This window comes from Ornithodoros turicata, chromosome 2, assembly GCF_037126465.1.
Source record: "Ornithodoros turicata isolate Travis chromosome 2, ASM3712646v1, whole genome shotgun sequence".
In the NCBI taxonomy this organism is placed as follows: domain Eukaryota; kingdom Metazoa; phylum Arthropoda; class Arachnida; order Ixodida; family Argasidae; genus Ornithodoros; species Ornithodoros turicata.
The window spans coordinates 40,152,255-40,168,452 of record NC_088202.1 but is presented as its reverse complement, the minus strand read 5'-3'; the positions used below and the strand labels follow the sequence as shown (position 1 = coordinate 40,168,452).

The 16,198-nt window shown below is 41.9% G+C and overlaps 1 protein-coding gene across 9 annotated transcripts in view; it reads left to right on the top strand.

The window, feature by feature from the left end:
• The window catches only part of LOC135385316 (AMP deaminase 2-like), a 51,954-nt gene extending 36,087 nt beyond the window's left edge, over window positions 1–15,867 (top strand). For 6 of the 9 annotated variants that reach the window (XM_064614562.1, XM_064614566.1, XM_064614563.1 and 3 more), the window contains 13 exons: window positions 194–413; window positions 489–618; window positions 1,362–1,493; window positions 5,703–5,735; window positions 5,832–5,894; window positions 6,534–6,665; window positions 6,774–6,937; window positions 7,026–7,152; window positions 7,310–7,473; window positions 10,662–10,782; window positions 14,710–14,883; window positions 15,014–15,124; window positions 15,440–15,867. In XM_064614562.1, the coding sequence (XP_064470632.1) occupies window positions 194–413; window positions 489–618; window positions 1,362–1,493; window positions 5,703–5,735; window positions 5,832–5,894; window positions 6,534–6,665; window positions 6,774–6,937; window positions 7,026–7,152; window positions 7,310–7,473; window positions 10,662–10,782; window positions 14,710–14,883; window positions 15,014–15,124; window positions 15,440–15,598 (1,730 nt within the window). In that variant the 3' untranslated portion in view covers window positions 15,599–15,867. The remainder of the gene's footprint in view (window positions 1–193; window positions 414–488; window positions 619–1,361; window positions 1,494–5,702; window positions 5,736–5,831; window positions 5,895–6,533; window positions 6,666–6,773; window positions 6,938–7,025; window positions 7,153–7,309; window positions 7,474–10,661; window positions 10,783–14,709; window positions 14,884–15,013; window positions 15,125–15,439) is intronic. The other 3 variants (XM_064614569.1, XM_064614564.1, XM_064614567.1) reach the window with 1 other exon arrangement.
• The last annotated feature ends 331 nt before the right edge of the window (window positions 15,868–16,198 follow it).

Sequence of the window (16,198 nt, the reverse complement as noted above, 5' to 3'; positions counted from 1 at the left end):
GATGAAACAGACGTGAAATTGTGATATTGGCATTAGCTCATTGTCATTACAAGAGGGCTTCACTGAGCTTTATTGAAATAGCATAGTTGTGAAAAGTAGCATCACTGTTCCTATTAACAGGATTGTATCAGAGTGCTGTTAGTAAAAAAAAGTACTTGTAGTTAATCCCTCACCACCTATTCTTTGTTTACAGACCACCCATTTTATTCTGTGCCAACTGTAACAGAACCCTGGAATTGTGAAATACTTGAAGACATGAAGTGCATCTTAAAGATGTATAATGGTGTAGTGCACGTCTACAGAACCGAAGAAGATCTTAAGAATGAAAAGCCAGCTGATTACCCATATATTAACCTATCTCAGTTCATTAATGACCTGAACCTCATGTGTGCCATGATAGCAGATGGGCCACTGTGAGTACACCTTCTCTATTCCCTTGCCATTGTTGCATGTGTGTAGCATGTATTTTACTGCAAATTCTTGTGCAGGAAATCTTTCTGCTACAGACGGCTCAGCTATCTATCTTCAAAGTTTCAACTTCATGTCTTGCTAAATGAATTGAGAGAACTGGCAGCACAGAAAGCTGTTCCTCATAGAGACTTTTACAACATACGAAAGGTATGACACTGCACCTATTGTGTTGGATGCGGCAAATTGTGATTTTACCAATGGCTTGTGTGAAAATTAAGGAAATTGAACTTTTGCCATTGATTCACTTCTGAGAGCAATTGTGACATATTGAAGAAAGATATCCCTTCTCTGGTGTTCTATGTATATGTTGTGGTGTATATGATCTCTTGGTGTACAAACAGTACAAACTTCCTCTAAATTTGTCTAAGAGTATGGCCATTTGACTATATATGACTATATATTAGCTACTCTCCATCTTCGATGTGGCACTGTCGTGAGGGACCTTGGTCTCCTTATTGATTCTATGCTAAAGATAGCAGCAAATATAAGTCATATTGCTAATATTACTTTTCGTAATATGTTCACTATCCTAATACTCTGTTATGCTTGCACAATACTCTTGTATTGCCAGAACTTGACTTAGCGTCCGTCGTCTGGAATGCTTGCGATATCACTAATGCTTTTTTACTCCAAAATGTGCAGCAGTATTTCATACATGTCCTTTGTGATCGATACGTTAATCCAATTTCGTTCTGCAGTTGTGATTGCTTATCGTCACGTTCTTAATCACATGCTTAACGTTATCCACTGGCATCTATATTGACGTCAATATTGAATATTGACTGTTTCGGATGTTTGCTTTGTGTTTCTTTTCATGTTCCTGCTGTTGTCACTAGACAGCGTCGCAGCATTTTACATCACAATAATCCCATGACATGCTCTTCCTGCAGGTTGACACCCACGTTCACGCTGCATCATGTATGAACCAGAAGCACCTTCTGAGGTTCATCAAGAAAATGATGAAAATGCATGCCACCGATTATGTCTGCAAAGTTGGAGATAGACTGATGACACTTCAGGAGGTAATTATTTTCTAGGAACGCATAAACGTGGTTCAAGACATGGCCGTGCTAATGCATTTTGTTACCGCCTTTTACAGTTTATGCTGTTGATGATGCTGCATTGTCTAGTGGAGGATGCAATACTTTACTTTTCAAATGGTCTTATATCTGGCTTGGCTACCCATCCAGATCCCATCTGTGCAGATCTGCTATGAAAAGTAGAGTTAGTAGAGTAGTACAGTCGCCGACCGTTTTTTCGGACTCCAAAAATTCGGACTTCCCAATATTGAGGACCAAAAGTTGTGGCTTTATCAGACGCCCCATTGAGCCAATGCATTTTGACGTCCGAAAATTTGGACCGTTTTCCGTAGGTACAGTTCGATTTTTGGTACATATTCGCTTCGGTATTTTTTTTTCTCCTTCGCCTTTTCTGACGGCACGCCGCAGCGCGCGCAGAAGGCACGCGTGATAAGCAGCTGTGATAATATGATGCCCTAGCAGGAAAATATCATTGCACCACCATACATTTCTCAGTACTGTTGACCTAGGTTATGATCGTGCAAGGGATGGGCAAAGTGACAATTTATATGCAGTTTTGCTCTTTCTCTCTCAAATGCTTCCTGAAGTAGAGCAGGGGAAGGTGCAACATTCTAGTGTAGACAATGGTGCATGCATGGGTAGGGCACAAGGGGCATGCAAGCCTCCCACATTTGCCTTTGCCAAATATTAATAATTCAGCCTTTATTAGTGTTTTTCTGGTGTCAACCCATGCCCGTAACAGTTGGTGCCCCTTCCCTGATGCAATGCGAGATGTGCTACTGAGTGTTTACTTCACTAATTAGTTCGAAACTATTTGCTTCAATGATATCGTTGTGAAATAAGCTAATGAGAGGTGGCATACCTCCTACTTTCTTGGTTGAAAGTGGACCAGCACATCCCTTATGCGTAGGTGTAAACCAGTTAACTTTTTTACAATAAATGGATATTTCCTCCTCCTCCTTCTGCGTTCAATTATCAATGAAAGAAACAGGAAATGTGTTATAGCCCTTTCACACGACAAATTGAATGTCATTCCCAGCGAATGGCATTCGCATTGAATGACATTCGTTTCGTGTCACACGATGAAACCAAATGGCAATACATGCGAATGATATTCGCCCAACAAATGAGTTTGGGAAACCCATTCGCTTTTCCCTCTCGCACTGACTGCGTACCCTCGCAGTAGAGAGGTAGCAAAAACAACAATGATAAACCATTTGAAGAAATGGAAGACGAATGAAATCTTGTAATTCAATCTTTTATCACGAATTTGATAACTTTTGACACGAAGGAAGGAACACTTAACACTATTTTTCGGATGACTACCCTCGTTCCCAGTCGCCATGTTGCCAAGCGCGGTGCAGATAGGCATAGGCTTCTTCCTTGTCTTTGAGGTGTCGTCGGAAATGCAACGATTTTGTAAAATAGTCGAGTGTTTCATAAGAGTCGAGAAAAAGAAATACAAATACAACTAATGTGCCTGTATAATGCTTCATATGTTTGGTCCCGGTGTCTTAATTAGCGACAGTGACATCATTTGCGAATGGCATTCTGTTTCTTCGTGTAGCTCGATACAAGACAAACGAATGACATTCGGTGCGACTGTCATTCGCTGGGAAAGCCATTCAGGTTTCCGTGTGACAGGGGTATTAGTTAAGTTGTGTTCCTAAATTAAACTGGAGTACAGTCGAAACTCGTTAATATGACCACAGCCTTTCCCGCAGGTTTTGGTCATAAAGCGAATTGTCATATTAACGAACACTGTGTGTTACCTACGAGTCTTACAATGCCCTTTACATAAGCTTCAAAAAGTGGAAAATTACGGAAGCTGGTAACGGAATACGAATAATGAGGCACTTTTTTTTTTTTTGAAAATGTCTGAGTCTGCGAGATTCTGGTGGGTGCATGATTGCTCCTTGAATGTGATGCATATCCGCTTCTTCATTCCGCCAGTCGGTGCAGTTCATTTGCACTTATTAGATATAGTCGATGAATGCCGTATTGACTGAAGCAGTTCCCTATGACCATATGACCAAGGACACTGTCCTTGTAAGCACATCAGACAGGGGCATCATGAGTCTCCCCGAAAGCGGACCCTTGTTTTGGCAGTTATATGTCGGGAGAACCGCCGGTTCAGTGACTGTTCAGTGACGGGTCCAGCGGTTCCAACTGTCACTGTAACGGACGTGTAACAGATTAGTTACAATGGTCATAGTAACGAGAGTACACGTGTTTGCCCCTAGTTGTGCAGAAAATACCGGTCATTGTCATATAAACTAAATGTCATATTAATGGACAATAGTTACATGCGAAGCCCATTGGGAGGGAATGGTTCCTGAGAAAAAGGGTAATAGAGCAGGGATGTCGTATTAACGAGTGTCATATTAACATGGTTCGACTGTAATGCACACTGATGCCGATGATGGAAAAATTAAGTTACATCACGTCAGTTCAAAAGTAATACATAATGCCTGTTACTGGAATGTGGCTGTCACTGAAGTACGCCAGCGAGTTAGGTCAGGAACTGAAGAAATTGATGCATTGTATGAACACAGCATTGTCTAAAAAACTTGCTTGTATTGGCTGGTTTTACATAGCAGCTTACAGAGGCACAAGGGATAGAAGTGCTTTGTTGGCATGAGCTAAATTGGTCCAGCATGCATGTTATTATGCATGAAAAGCTAGGGTCATAGTGAAGTCTTATGACTAGTGCTTCTCGTGGGAGGGTACCCACCGTGAAGCATTTTCTTGGTATTTTATCATTGCATCACTGTAGACCACACCTTTCACATCAAATTCTGTGTGTGTGCATGCGCACACATATCAAAATTGTTTTACCGACACTGCTTGTGAGTGTTTTATTAAGCAATCCACTGTGCATTTTGTTTACTTTGGGGTTAATGCAACCATTGTAGCGTTGAAAGATGATGCGAAAGATGATGAAAGCGTTGAAAGATTTCTTAGGCAATTTGAGGCTTTGTTTGTATCTGTCCCTTCTATGTTGTTCAAGCCTCAGAACATCAGTTTCTCTCATTGTAGCATGTCTGGCATTATAACATACAGTGCAAAATGTTGCAAACCTGCCTTGCTGTGTTTCCAACACAGGTGGCAACCCAATGGGAGTGGCATTTGTGCACATAGTTGCATTTACATTTCAGAAACGGAGAAGAATAGATTTTGCGATTTTGCCATGAGATACATACTACATCCTTTCTTTCTTTCTTTCTCGCTCGTTCAAGCAACAGTGCAAAATTAATGTCAATGTCACACATCCCACACAAATTTTATGATCTGTTGTTGTCAACAGTTGAACAGATGAACTGTTAGTCAAGAAAACTATAGTTGTGCAGCTTTCAAGTTATTTAAAGTCATTGCCAAAACCCTTGCATTTTCAATAGCAAACCAAACAATATTCAAGCAACATGCTTCTAACTTTGTCTTTCAGAACTGCTTTTTTTCTATCAAATTAATGAGTGGCAGTGCATGCAAATTGTTTTCATTTCAGTGACACTAGGCAGAGCTTTACAGCTTACTTGACCACATTTTTATTGACTTTTGGCATATTTGAGAACCCCTGTGAAAGTTGTGTTCCGTGCATGCTGGACATTGTAGAGAAAAAGAGACTATGACTCTCCTGCCTCTTGCTTTCTCTGTATAACTATCGAACATAGTAGCGAGGGGAAAAACAATTTTTGTTTGCATGATGTTCTGTTTTTTGATTACCAAAGCATGAGATTCCTCATTACGAACACATATGAACAACATCTCTATCAAAGCTCATGTTATAGTTCCTGCCAAATTTGCTGGGGGTACACATGCTCAATAAAAGCAATGCAGAAAAAACTGCTTTATACTATTCATGCAATGCACATTAAGTCATTAAGCATCCTGGTACCCTTTCTGCTTCTGCTAGGAGAATTAACTTTGGTTAATCTGATACAAAACAATGTAAACTCTATTGTAATGAAAATAGTAGTTCACTTTCTCTACCCATGCACTGTTATATAAACAAACAAGAGAACTGAAGAGCTACCCTAATAACAATAGTAATGAAGCAATTCTAAACATGTATGTAGTAATATAATCCCACAAAGTGTTCACACATACGTCATGATCCAGTGTGATTGTTTTACGTGCATTTGAAAGTTGGAGGATAAGTTAAAGAGGCACCTTTTCTTTTTCTTTTCGTAGTATGGATCATTCAGTGAAGGATTTGATGGAAAGGTGTGTATTCACAGTTCTGCAGGGATCAGTCAGTACAACATGTCAGTATTAATATTGTACTTCATGATCATATCAGACAAACTACTTTCCTTGCAGGTTTTTGAGACCATGAGTGTCACTGCTTATGACCTCAGTGTGGACATGCTGGATGTACATGCGGTGGGTATGCAGTTGTTCAACTTTCACATGCCACGCACATGTCTCTGTTGTTATTATTTGACAATAAAAACTTGCTCTGACAATGTTTTTAAACACATGTTATGAACTTATGCATCATTAGATAAAATATTAGTTTTGCTGAGTTGTTATTTGTACCTTGAAGTCTTCTGAGACACAAATCCTGTCAACCATCTGTCGCATGAACGAAAATCATCAACCTGACCTTTTGTATCTTAACAGTTGTGTCACTTTTCTCGTCACTGTATGACATATTATTCATACCTACATGTACTGTAGCATTTTTAGAGGACAATAGGTACACACAGTAGCAAAGGCACACAGCGGAGGCACTTTAGTTCAGAAATTCCGTGGCACCTATATTCAGTTCTCTTTCTGTGGGCATCACTACATTGTTATTAATACTAATACTCTGTGTTTGAAGTGCAGAGTTTTTCATCATTTTTTTCATTTGGTGATATTGGGTGTGGTGGTACACTGCTAGAAGGGTACTGGACAGGTTGGATTGGTGTTTGTTTTTCATAAGGCATCAAAGCTTTGCTCTTTCCTGTATCGAGCTGGTGTACGGATGTACATATTTGTACTGTATTGCTTGATTTGCATGTTCTGCATTTATTACAGGATAGAAACACATTTCACCGTTTCGACAAGTTCAACACGAAGTACAACCCAATTGGTGAAAGCAGACTCAGAGAAATTTTTCTCAAGAGTGATAACTTTATTGGAGGTTTATACTTTGCTGAAATACTGAAGGTGCGTTTGCCTTTCTGCATTTATAATTTGTGGAAACCAACTTCTTTTGCAGCTTTATATCTTTTATTGCTGTTTAGTGCACTGCATCCTCAACTGATTTTTCAACAGGAGGTGATGAGTGATTTAGAAGAGAGTAAGTACCAGAATGCAGAATTTAGGCTCTCAATCTATGGAAAATCAAGAGAAGAATGGGATCGTCTAGCCAAATGGGCAGTGAAGAATACTATGTACTCTGATAATGTTAGGTGGCTGGTGCAGGTTCCTAGACTATAGTAAGTGTGCATCCGTGTCTCGCTCTGCATGAACTAGCCATGTGTTTTTGCCTTCTGCATTTATCTTATTATTATTGTTATTATTTAGTGATATCTTCAGGTCAAACAAGCTTGTGAACAACTTTGAGGAAATCCTGGAGAATATTTTTATGCCTCTGTTTGAGGTAACCAATAACCCAAGCTCGCATCCAGAACTGCACCAATTCCTGCAATATGTGAGTGCCTTGCACTAATACTACTGCATGCAAGAGCTTGTCATGTAAAGTGAAGTCCAGGACTCATTTTACCAAGTAAACGTATATATTGGATTTTGGAAAAGCTCAATCGTAAAGATGAAGAAATAAGACAAATTAACTTTCTTTCCTACTTCAGGTTGTTGGATTTGACTCTGTTGATGACGAGTCAAAGCCAGAGTATCCCATGATCGATAAAGATGTGCCTCTGCCAAAACAATACACCGACACTGAAAACCCTGCATACAACTACTATCTCTATTTCATGTTTGCGAACATGTCTGTGCTGAACCACTTCCGCAAGTGAGTTCCCAACCTCCCTTGTTCTCTGGAGGTTTTACTTGAAATATTCAAATATGTTTTGCATTGTCCAACATAGTGGTCTGCATCCAACTATGGTGATCATTCATAAGTAGAGCGTGGATTTTCGTGCAAATGCTTGTTCTTTTCTCAATATGGTTTAGTATCTGGCCGACGAAAAAACACTTTTTGTCGTGGTTTGGGACCGATTAGAAGGGTTCTATGGTGCATATACAGTAGAATCTCGATGATACGATCACGGATTATACGAATTCTTTTCCGGTCCCGGCCGGAATGCCTATTCTTCCCATGTATTAGAGTTCGGATGATACGAACGCGTTATCTTGCCTTTACGGATGATACGAATGAACCGAGGATGCGACAGAGGTCGTTCCCCCGTGACGCTAGAGCGCGCGAGTCATGCTGCTGCGTCTTTCGAAAAGTAGACGGCGATCCTCACCACGAACTCCCTTACATCATGTAGCGCAATGCAAGCAGTGACTTTCCTTTTGGTGGTGGTGGAGATAAGATCAAAGGGATTGAACGGCCCGGAACCTTATCACCTTATCTCTGTTTTGACCTTTTTGCCCCCCCCCCCCCCCTCTCCCCCTCGCAACAATAATCCGCGAAGCTGTGTGACATCGCCCTGGCGCAAAACAGCGACCAGAACCCCAGAACACGTGGAGGGAACATATCAGGACAACTTGTGGCAACATTACGCGTCACCATTCCGCAAGTCGGCTTCACCTAACGCCTGCTTGCTTTAGGAGAAGCTCGCTTTAGACCACTGTCGCGCGACTCGCGGGTGAAAAGCACGTGCTACGTCTTTTGAATCATCTCGCGTATTTGGGCAGCATTGGCCAAAAACGGAAACACAAAAGCGTTACAACCGACCTCTTTCATTGACAGTAACGGAAAATGAACAGTCACTCTATTTTCTTGCCTCAATTTTTATTTTGGTTTAATTCGTTTGATACGAATTTCGGATGATACGAATTTTTTCCGTGACCCCGTGAGTTTCGTATCATCGAGATTCTACTGTAAATGCATGCCTTGCACATTATGGCATATTCAGCATAGAAATGCACACATAGTGTATATTTTGCCATATTTCCAGTTGGCCAGGTGTGAGAGCTTCCTTCTTTCTAATTAAGGTTTTGCTGGATTCGGGAAGGTTTCGAGTTCACTTTCGTAAGAATTTCGGTTAGAATATTATATTTTCGATGTTCCGGTGGGATGCGGTGTTCAGCCACCACCCTGGCTGCTCCACTGCACGGAATGCTACCAACAAATGGTCAAGATCTTTTCTTATAGCAATGTTCAAGGCTCGCGCCTTCATATGGCGTCGGAGTGCGTTTGCTGTACGTGTATGGCCGGTGGGCTGTACTTTACCCTCGCCAGCACTTTCTTTACCGTTGGCGGTGTTTCCATTTCATCTGCACTGTGGTGTAGTGCTGAAAACAATGCCTTCAGCTGCATGATTTTTTTGTTCGTGGCGCAAGCCTTCTTTATTGTGTGCTCCTAAACTAAGGCGTCTTTATTTTGCCATGTGATCCCAAATACAATGTTCAAATTTTGTTAAATACTCGTTAGATGCATTTCCTTCGTACTGAGAATGATGAAAAACATTGCATATATTCACAGTTTTTAGATTTTTGGTGCATAGTTGCATGCATACTTCCGGATTTCTTAGTGCATACTTATCTGTGCTCTGTTCATAAATCAGTAGAGGGGCAGACCATTCTGGTTAGGAGCATTCAATATCTCGCGCAGAAGGCTATCTTTTTACCAAGGTTGCAGAGCAGCACTGATGGCTAGCAACTTTAGGCTGTTTTCAGTGGTATATTTACTAGAGATGGGTCAAATCCAGAATTTTTTGAATCCGAATTCGAATCCAAGGAGGGTTCTGTGAATCCACGAATCTTTCGAATCCTTTCTAAAAAAAGAATTTAAAGAGCAAAAAGGAAAAAAAAGAACAAACACTTCTACTGAAAAGTGCTTTGAAGCAAAATTGAATATCTTTGTTTAATGAAAAGCAAATTAAATAATAATTCACTTTCAGGAGACAACATACTGATATGCTTCTTAAATGTAATTTGTTTAACATGTTGTTCATTGACTACAGCAAATACATAAACTCTCGAGTCTGAATTCTTTCAATAAAGCTAACAAACAATCAAAAGCAAAACCATGCTACCTTTAAACTTGTAATATAAGAGATCCTGCTTGAACTCTTTCAGTCCAGAGCAGTGTAAACAAACAAACAAAAACACAGCTGAAAGTTTTAAATTAATGCAGATTTTTGTTCAAAAACACCAGCATTCTCACCCGCTGAGGGTCTAGCCCAGTGTTTCGCAAACTGTGGGTCATGACCACAAATGGGTCATGAGCCATTTTCTGGGGGTCCAAGCAGACATGCGATATGCCTTGAGCCACACAGAACAACGTATTGATTTACTTGTATCAAGAAAGCAAATACATCCTCCTCAATAAAATACATGATTAAATCGACCCTTGTTAAAAAAAACATTAATAAGCATATTTGGTCGCTTTCTCTTTGGTTAATGTCTTCAAATAAATTACAATGTAAACGTATCTGCGTCATTCAAAAAAGTAAATTCTCAGAAGGCTCATAAAAGTGGGAGCTCATGGTAGGTTTGGTACTACTCAAAGGGGTCACGTACTGGAAAAGTTTGAGAAACACTGGTCGTGCCTATGTGTTTTTTTATCTGCTATGACACCCGATGTTTTGAAGAGTCTTTCTGACATTACTGTCGATGGAGGTGTGATCCGGAACTTTTTCGACAGTTTCCTCAAATCTGGATATTTTTGGTGCTGACCAATTTGAAAGCCAATTAGGCTTTTGACGGACTCCGGAGGCGCCAATTTTAAAAAGAAACAAACGAATGCAGTTGGTGGGTTCAAAAGATTCGATTCGCCGTTTTGTGCACCGGGATTCGGATTCCCGAATCACGAATCCCTGCCTAGGATTCAATTGCCTTCCCCGACTGTATGGCATCAGCCACTTTCTCGCATGCTCTACTCTCAATGTGCGGACTACATTCTCCGCTGGCGGGGATACACCTCTGCGCCTGCAGCTCTTGGGTTGTGTTGGAGTATAGAATGTTTATTACAGTATTTAGGTTGATGTTTGCACAGTCCTGGTGTTAATACTGTTCCTTTTACTTAAGGGAACGTGGATTGAACACGTTTGTTCTTCGACCACACTGTGGAGAGGCTGGCCCTGTGCAGCACCTGGTTGGTGGCTTTCTGCTGTCTGAAAATATCAATCATGGGCTTCTACTTCGAAAGGTACAACCTCCGTTATTTTCACTTTGTTGTTCCTCTGTAGTGCAATTGGTCTTAGAGCCAACATGCAAGATACAACATCATAGCTGTTCCAAGCACATTCACAAAAGTAGGTCTTCGAATCTGGTAAAGTATGGCATACTGTAAAACCCTTTAACTTTGCAGCCCCAATTTTTCGGGAATCGAGATCAGGGCGCGTATTCGCGGCCACTAAATTTACCCAATTCTGGATACTATTCATATTTGTGCCTTAATTAGTGCCCAAAACTGCCTGCATCGCTATTTGGTAAAAGCAGCTTTACACATGCTTGTGTTGCAGAGTAGTCCGAATGCTTATGAGTAACTTGTACGTCGAACCATGAAAATGAATGTTGCTATTCCAGCATAGTTCCGCATAGTTCGAAAGTCCCGTGTGTCCTTAAAACTCGCTAATTTTGCAGTTCGTGAGATTCGCGAAACTAGGGGCTTGCAAACGTTATGGATTTTACAGTACCTTATTAGCTTAAAGGAGCAGTGAAATGCCCCTCAATAAATTTTTGGTTTTTGGCTGTGGCGTGTTGTTCAACAAATAACATGAGCTCTTGCAAAGGAACGATGAGCGCAGCTCACCTGCATAGCGTGTGAAAGGTCACGGATCTACTCACGCTCTAGAAGCCCTCCACTCCTTCAAAGGCTGTTTAAGTGAATGAGGGAAGTCGACATCACGTGCCGTTTGCAGTCCCTGAGGGAGGGCCAATCAGGTGACTCATGACGTAGGGAGGCATGGCCGAGGTGCCATAGGGGTAGCTGACAAGTTTTTGTGGTTAGTGGGAGCTTGCAGCTGGTTTCCATTCACCACACAGGTCTACTGACTTCACGTGAGGAGATGGCCTCTTTCACTAGGCATCTTTGTACACTTGATTGCACAGTGACAGCACACTGCACAGTGAAAATAGTGTATTGTGCGTGGTGGCTCCTGGTAGACTGTTTGATGAATGAAACAAGGTTTCGAGCCAACTTAAATGTCACTTCGTTGCTCCTTTAAGAACAAAAGCTACAATATGGAATAATGGGAGAAAGGTGGCTTATGAAAAAGCCATTACATTCTAGTGATGGAATGATATTTCACTTCTTGATTTCACCAATTTTTTCCTAAGTATTGTGTTTGTCCATCTGTGCTATGCTAGCCTCAGCTGGTTACTCCCATTATGAGAGTAAGCAACAGTGATTTCCCTAGAAGTTTCTCTCTGGTGGAGTGTCAACCTTCCAGGGGGAAGGGCTATATGTTTATAGATATACAATGCCCCCGGTTTATAGGTGCGTATAGATAGCCAAGCTGTTCAGGGCAATCTCCAAAATTTCAAAGGGGGAGGTTGCAAAAGACTAAGGAGGGTGTGCACCCCCTCCCCAGGGGGTTGTAGGGAAGGGCTATATGTTTATAGATATACAACGCCCCCCGGTTTATAGGTATGTATAGATAGCCAAGCTGTTCAGGGCAATCTCCAAAATTTCAAAGGAGGGGTTGCAAAAGACTAAGGAGGGTGTGCACCCCCCTCCCCAGGGGGTTGTAGGGAAGGGCTATATGTTTATAGATATACAACGGCCCCTGGTTTATAGGTACGTATAGATAGCCAAGCTGTTCAGGGCAATCTCCAAAATTTCAAAGGGGGAGGTTGCAAAAGACTAAGGAGGGTGTGCACCCCCCTCCCCAGGGGGTTGTAGGGAAGGGCTATATGTTTATAGATATACAACGCCAACAGGTTTATAGGTACGTATAGATAGCCAAGCTGTTCAGGCCTCAGGGCAATCTCCAAAATTTCAAAGGGGGGCGTTGCAAAAGACTAAGGAGGGTGTGCACCCCCCTCCCCAGGGGGTTGTAGGGAAGGGCTATATGTTTATAGATATACAACGCCCCCCGGTTTATAGGTATGTATAGATAGCCAAGCTGTTCAGGGCAATCTCCAAAATTTCAAAGGGGGGTTGCAAAAGACTAAGGAGGGTGTGCACCCCCTCCCCAGGGGGTTGTAGGGAAGGGCTATATGTTTATAGATATACAATGCCCCCGGTTTATAGGTATGTATAGATAGCCAAGCTGTTCAGGGCAATCTCCAAAATTTCAAAGGGGGGTTGCAAAAGACTAAGGAGGGTGTGCACCCCCTCCCCAGGGGGGTGTAGGGAAATCTCTGGTACATAAGGAGGTGATAGCACATAAGCAGGTGATAGCTCGATCAGTGGTAGCAAGCGATTCTGAACTCCTTACTCTGTCACTCGTGCACATCTGTACCAAGTGTTAGTGCAAATGTTAGATTTTGTGTGTGGTCTTGTTTCAATGTATTTCTGTGAGATCAGAATATGTTGCACACGATGAGGAAGTTAGCTTACTCTCGCAAGTATTCAGGCTTGTTTATGACCCATGGCAAGTGTATTCGGACTCTATTCAGGTGTTAAGTATGATTGAGGCCCTAAGACACCGACCAGGTTTTCTGTATAGTGAATTAACTTCTGTCACACTTTCCAGATTCCGGTCTAGCAAATGCCTAGCAAATGTGTCTGTCAAATGTTGATGATCAGAAAAAAACAGTTAAGGTAATTGGCACACTAAAACTGTAAGGAGCATGGAAGGGCTCAAAATAAAAAGAAAGTCAGGAGGAGTAGGAATTTGAATTACAAGCCCCAGGACACACATTCACACAACAAGTAAGAGTGCAACATGTAATCTGCAGTGCAAAAAAGTGCAGGACAAAAAAAGCTTTCAGTCTCTCAGGTCAGAGAAACTCCTTCCCTCGGCTGCCAGTCTGCGATGTCACCTCTTCCACCCAGTACTGAGGCGCGCACCTTTTTTAAATTTCATTTTGGGTTATATTTGGTGCCGCCCATCACGCATCTGACGCAGAGCAGTCAACCGGTCGCTGTGCTCCCGCTCCGTAGCAGACAATTCTCGTCAGCCAATCAAAGTGCTCGAATGATCTGATGTAACAACATGCCAGAAGGAGCTGGAGAGGCTCGCCGCTGCGGCACGCATTTTTGTCAACTAATTTTGATAGGAAATGCGCACTTCCCTAACGAAACAGTATTTTGCATGACAGTCCCTGAAGGTAGTATGTTCATATCACATGGCATAGATGCCGACTGTGGAGGGGCCTGCGCCCCCCCCCCCCTCGGGAACTCCCCCAGGGGGACCAGGCCAGCTCCGGGAAGTCTACTCAGCTGACACTCAATATTAACTTTTCGAGGGATATCCTAAAAAGCGCGTGTTTCATGCAAGTGATCATGAAAATCCTGTCAAAAAATTTGCCTCACCATGTCACAACACAGAATTCCCGACAACCTGCCCCCTCCCCAGATTGAAAACTCTCCACCTATGTCACAAATATGTGGTTGAGGTGCCTTCCATGCTCCTTTAATACTTAATACACCTCATGTGTAGCCCATCTTCTGCTGCTCCCATTTCATCATCGCTCCTTTATTACTATGCCTGGATACGTCCATCTGCACTTTGAAAGTTACGGAGGTTTTGTTATTGGAACTTGTCTCATATTCGAATAGGTGTGACTTAATGTATAAGTCTCAATGTATGCTATTTCTGCACCTTGATGAACTGTTGAAAAGAACGAGAAACAATTACCTCACCTCTTTTTTGTCCTTGACTTCTGGCTTTACTTAATAAAGATCTGTGCTCCAGTGTAATCCCATACACAAATTGATATACTGCTCACAATTTTAACTTTTAAGCTGTGGTATCATGATAATAAGCAGGATATTCATATTCAGTTACATCTCGCATCTCAATTACGCACATGGCAACCTGAACCTCGCAGTGATAGCTTTCTGCCTCTTTCCTAACATGCTTTTCCATAAAGGGCTCATTGTCAAGTTAAAGAAAAAACATTTCATACAGACAGGTGGTGTGCAGGCAATTTATTTTTTCTTATTTTTCTTGGCTTCAAATAGGTCCCTGTGTTGCAGTATCTTTACTACCTTGCACAGATTGCGATTGCAATGTCCCCTCTGAGCAACAACTCACTATTTCTGAACTACCACCGCAATCCTTTGCCTGAGTACTTGAGTCGAGGCCTGTGTGTCTCGCTCTCCACAGACGATCCTCTGCAGTTCCACTTCACAAAGGCAAGCACCTGTGGTTTTCTGCTATGATATCTAGCTAACAAACATGTGTGCAATTGGTTTGCACCTTATACGTAATTTGCTGGAGCTGTGCTTTCACAGAACAATGAGCCTGTTACTCTGTAAATTTCAGGAGCCCCTGATGGAGGAGTACAGCATTGCTGCACAAGTCTGGAAATTGAGTAGCTGCGACATGTGCGAATTAGCACGCAACAGTGTTGTAATGAGTGGCTTCCCTCACAAGGTGAGTTGTCAAAAGGAAAATTTGTCATCACAGAATTGTACATTGAGCATTGTAGGACTTTCTCGGTTCATGAACGAAAGTGCTAGTTACACTCCAATGGAGCGATAAGAAATGATGACAATGACTCTCAGCACCATAGGTCATCATGTAGATCTAGCATGCTGGTAGTTGAGACATTTCCCACAATTAAGTGATCAGTTCTGTACTAATTTCGTCTGTAGGTGAAAGGGCACTCGATTGGTTCTAATTATTTCTCTTCCGGTTTAGAATTTGGTATACATTACATGTGCACATTGGTGCGCATCTCTCTTCTAGGTGAAGCAGTACTGGCTTGGTCCTAACTACCAGAGAGAGGGTCCTGGTGGAAACGACATCACTCGTACCAACGTTCCGGACATTAGAGTGGCTTACCGATATGAAACACTGCTGGATGAACTGTCAACAATCTTCAAAACTATTCAGCCTTCACCGTAGAAGGCATCCTTGTTGTAACCATGTAGAACAACGTGCAAGGTCACATCTCTGAGTCATGCATATAGTGAACTACAGAACCCAGCATCTGTAAAACTTGCACCCATTCTGAAATGTTGTAGACGTTTTTTGTGAATAACTTGTAGCTGTACATAAAATGAGCACAAATGTATTGGGAAGAAAATGGGTTTTTATAAACTACATGAGTCAATATGTATTTTATGTAAGCGGTTGCTAGTTATTTAGAATAAATAAAGTCAGGTGGCTCGAAATTCTGCTTTAATATTCACTTTGACTTATACTTCGTAATGCATTTTTTGTCTTTGCTGTCCTCGTGGCAGAACAACGACAACGGCGACTTTATTTTAAGATGATGAATGGGGAGTTTCATTGCCATAGGCGACACTCCCCCATTGCTGGTGGTGATGCGGGGAATGAAATAATGAGCCCTTTCACAGTAATGATCGAAGTCCGATTATGTCCAGAAACGTCAAAACATCTTTGAGAGCAGAGAGTTGGTGGGCTGCATTCGGCCAGGGACCAAGCAATTTGGGGAGGCAGAAGGGGCGAGAGTCCAGCTGGCTAAGAGCCCCGGAGGGTGCG